This window comes from Sphaerodactylus townsendi, linkage group LG12, assembly GCF_021028975.2.
Source record: "Sphaerodactylus townsendi isolate TG3544 linkage group LG12, MPM_Stown_v2.3, whole genome shotgun sequence".
Classification (NCBI taxonomy): Eukaryota; Metazoa; Chordata; class Lepidosauria; order Squamata; family Sphaerodactylidae; genus Sphaerodactylus; species Sphaerodactylus townsendi.
In genome coordinates, this window is record NC_059436.1 from 33463704 (window position 1) to 33466780 (window position 3077).

At 46.5% G+C, this 3077-nt stretch overlaps 1 protein-coding gene across 1 annotated transcript in view; it reads right to left on the minus strand.

Moving 5' to 3' along the window:
• Nucleotides 1–2656, minus strand: part of PTGS1 (prostaglandin-endoperoxide synthase 1) — a 24723-nt gene extending 22067 nt beyond the window's left edge. Inside the window, exons 1-3 of the mRNA XM_048512129.1 lie at nt 2466–2656; nt 1739–1860; nt 740–816 (exon numbers count right to left, since the gene is read on the minus strand). Of these exons, the coding sequence (XP_048368086.1) occupies nt 740–816; nt 1739–1860; nt 2466–2656 (390 nt within the window). The remainder of the gene's footprint in view (nt 1–739; nt 817–1738; nt 1861–2465) is intronic.
• Nucleotides 2657–3077: the final 421 nt, after the last annotated feature.

Sequence of the window (3077 nt, forward strand, 5' to 3'; positions counted from 1 at the left end):
GCCCTGAGGCATCCTTCTCTGCCCCTCATCTTTTTTCTAATTAATATCCAGCCAGACCACATGACTATTGTTACAACCCAAAGACACTCTGCATGTGCTAGAAGTTAGGTCCTGTTTGTTGTGTGTATCCAATGAGAAACACAAGAAAAGAACAGTAAACTTGCTACTGGAAAATTCCACCAGTAGACCAAGCCAGTGGACATATGTTTTCAAGAGGCAGGGCAACAAAATCTACTACCACGTAGCAAACAATTTTAACAAATAGCGTATTTGTTGCTCTGATTAACAGAAAATGCCACCAGCAGCTGAAATCAACAATTATTTTTGTTGCTACACATCTCCCACTTTGTATTCCCAGCTAAGCTCTCCAGTCAATGGGATGCTGGCAATATCTCCAGCTGTGCAGCTGCCTTTGAGACTTGTATTTTTGGCTAGCCTTAAAGGTTACAGCTGTGATTTGCAAGCTGGAATGCAAGTATGTGGAAGAATGAAGTGTTTACAGGAGAATGGGAAGAACAAAACCCACTCAGGAAATCAAATGCAATAAAGGACACAGGATTCTAGCGGCTTTGCAGAGAAAGGGCATTTGAAAACGCAGCTGAATTCTCATATATGAAGATACTACGGGTGGGGCAAAGCACAACACTTTTAGGACCTAAAACCTCAAACAGACCCCAAAACAAGAACATTCACCCAATTGGGCTGCTTGGCAAACCCAAGTTTTCCCATCGTTCATTACAGGACAACACCATGACTGGACCGTTATTGACTGAGAGTCAGATATAAACACAACCAGGTGTGGTCCAACAAGGAGAGCTGCAAGGGGGGACATATTGGAAAACTGTTCAATTTGATTTTTGTTTGCAAGCAAATCTGAGTTAGGACCATTTTGAGAATCTGTCTCTTTTTTTCATCTTCAGAAAGAACTTTATTTATGTTACACTGGTGAGGAAGAATCACTTCCAGGTGAAGAGGTTTTGTACATTCAAATATGAGTGGTTTCCTGTGCTGTTTTCTTTGCAGGATTTTCAAGCAAAGGTGGAAAGGTTGCCTAGTAACAGTGTCCATGGATTAACAAGTTTTGTGAGCTCAACTGAGAGGCTGTTGTATGTATCTCTTGTATATCATTGTGAGTACTTGCAGAAAGGTCAGTTTACACATGCAAAGCAATGATAATTTATCAATGTAAAACAACATTCCTTTCTGTGTGGTTTTAGCTATGATGTCTCTCTTCAGACTTCCCCAGAGCAGAGTGGTCCCTTTTTTTGTACTAATTAAGTCAGTGAGGCGTGTTAGGCTTATACCTTCTTTGCAGGGAGATAAACCTGGAGCCATTTCCTTCCCTTGTGACCCCATTTTCTTAACTCCTGGCACAAGTCCTTCTTAACCAGTGGCAGACTGAGATGTTAAAACAACTCTGGAGCTAACTGAGCCAAATGGCCCTTGTGATGCTACTAGTGGCCCTCCAAGAGAGCAGCCTACCAGGAACTATCCCAGCATATTAAAAAGCCATTGTGACCCTAAATCATCCATCCTACCTAGCAGCCAAGGGTACTAAAAGTGGGGAACATTGGAAAATGTGTATACCTGCTCTTCAGAGCAGAGGCATAGCTACCAGTGGGCAGCCCAGGGACAAACGCACTGGGCGGCTGCCACTGAGTCCCATGGGGGGCAGAAAATCACCCCCCACACTTCTAGCCGGGGCTGGGTGGCGGCGGGCCTGGCTGCTCTGGTTTACCATTCTCAGGCAGCTGCAAGGCCTGGTGGGTGTGCTCTGGTGGGTGTGCTCTGGTGGGTGTGCCGCCTGGTGTGGGCAAAGGCTGAGGCAGAGGGGGCTCTGTGCAGGTGCCAGAGTAGGAGCTGACACAAGCGGAAAAGAAGTGGCATGCCTGTGTGCCTCTAACTTCAGCCGTGCCTCTTCCTTTCCATTCCCATCAGCCCCCTCTACAGTGCCTGCACAGAGTCCCCTCTGCCTTGGCCCTCGCCCACACCAGGTGGCATGCCCACCAGGTGAAGGCCACTGCCGGGCACTCCTGCCCAGCCCCGTCCAGCCAGGTAAGTGGGGGGTGCAGGGAGCATATAGGAGGGCGGGCGTGGGGATCCATGGGGCAGAAAACTTGGGAGTCTGCCCCAGGTTCCATTTCCCCCAGCTACGCCTCTGCTCCAGAGTCCTGCTTCAGACAGCACACATTGAAAAAGGACAATACAACAATAAATACAACAATAATACCAGTGATAACAATAAAAATCACCATAAAAGATCACAGAAACAGCAAAACAGCTATTTCAACAGAGATCATAAAACAGCAACAGACCACAAAACTCCCAGAAAATTTAAAGTAAAAGCCTGCCTCCTACGTGACAGTAGGGCAAGTACCCAAGCAAAACTTAAAGGGGAATGCCTTTTAAAGGTGAACAGCCACAAAGCCACAATAGACAAAGTCCTGTCACTAACTGCAACCCACGGCACGTCCACAGAGAGTGCAGGACTTGGGATGAGGATCTTAGCTGGTGGGCTAGACTGTATAGGGGAAGGAGGTCTCCTGGTTCCCAGACCCAAGCAGTCTAAGGATTTATAACCACCAGTGCTTTGAATTGCACACAGAAACAAAAGGGCCACCAACACAGATCTTCCAAGCACGAGGGATACAACCATTGTACCTGTCCCTAGTAATAATCTAGCTGCCCTGACCTGGATAGCCCAGACTAGCCTGATTTTTGTTAGAACTTAGAACCTTAGCAAGGTCAGCCCTCGTTGGTGCTTGGATAGAACACCGCGAAGGAATATTAGGGCCTTTATGCAGAGGGATGGCAATGTCAAACCACCTCTGTCTCCTGCCTTCAAAGCCCTACTGGGTTGCCATTAAGTCGGCTGTGAGTTAATTGCATTTTATAGGCATGGAATACTGGACTAAACAAAGTTTTCAGACAGCTCCACGTAAAGTGCATGGAAGTCATCTAACCTGGACAAGCATGGATCACAATGGGCAATAGTATTAAAGCTACTGAGAGGTCCAGGAAAACCAAGATTCCATTTATAATTCTTCCTGTTCAGATTTTTAATCAAGATGTCCATG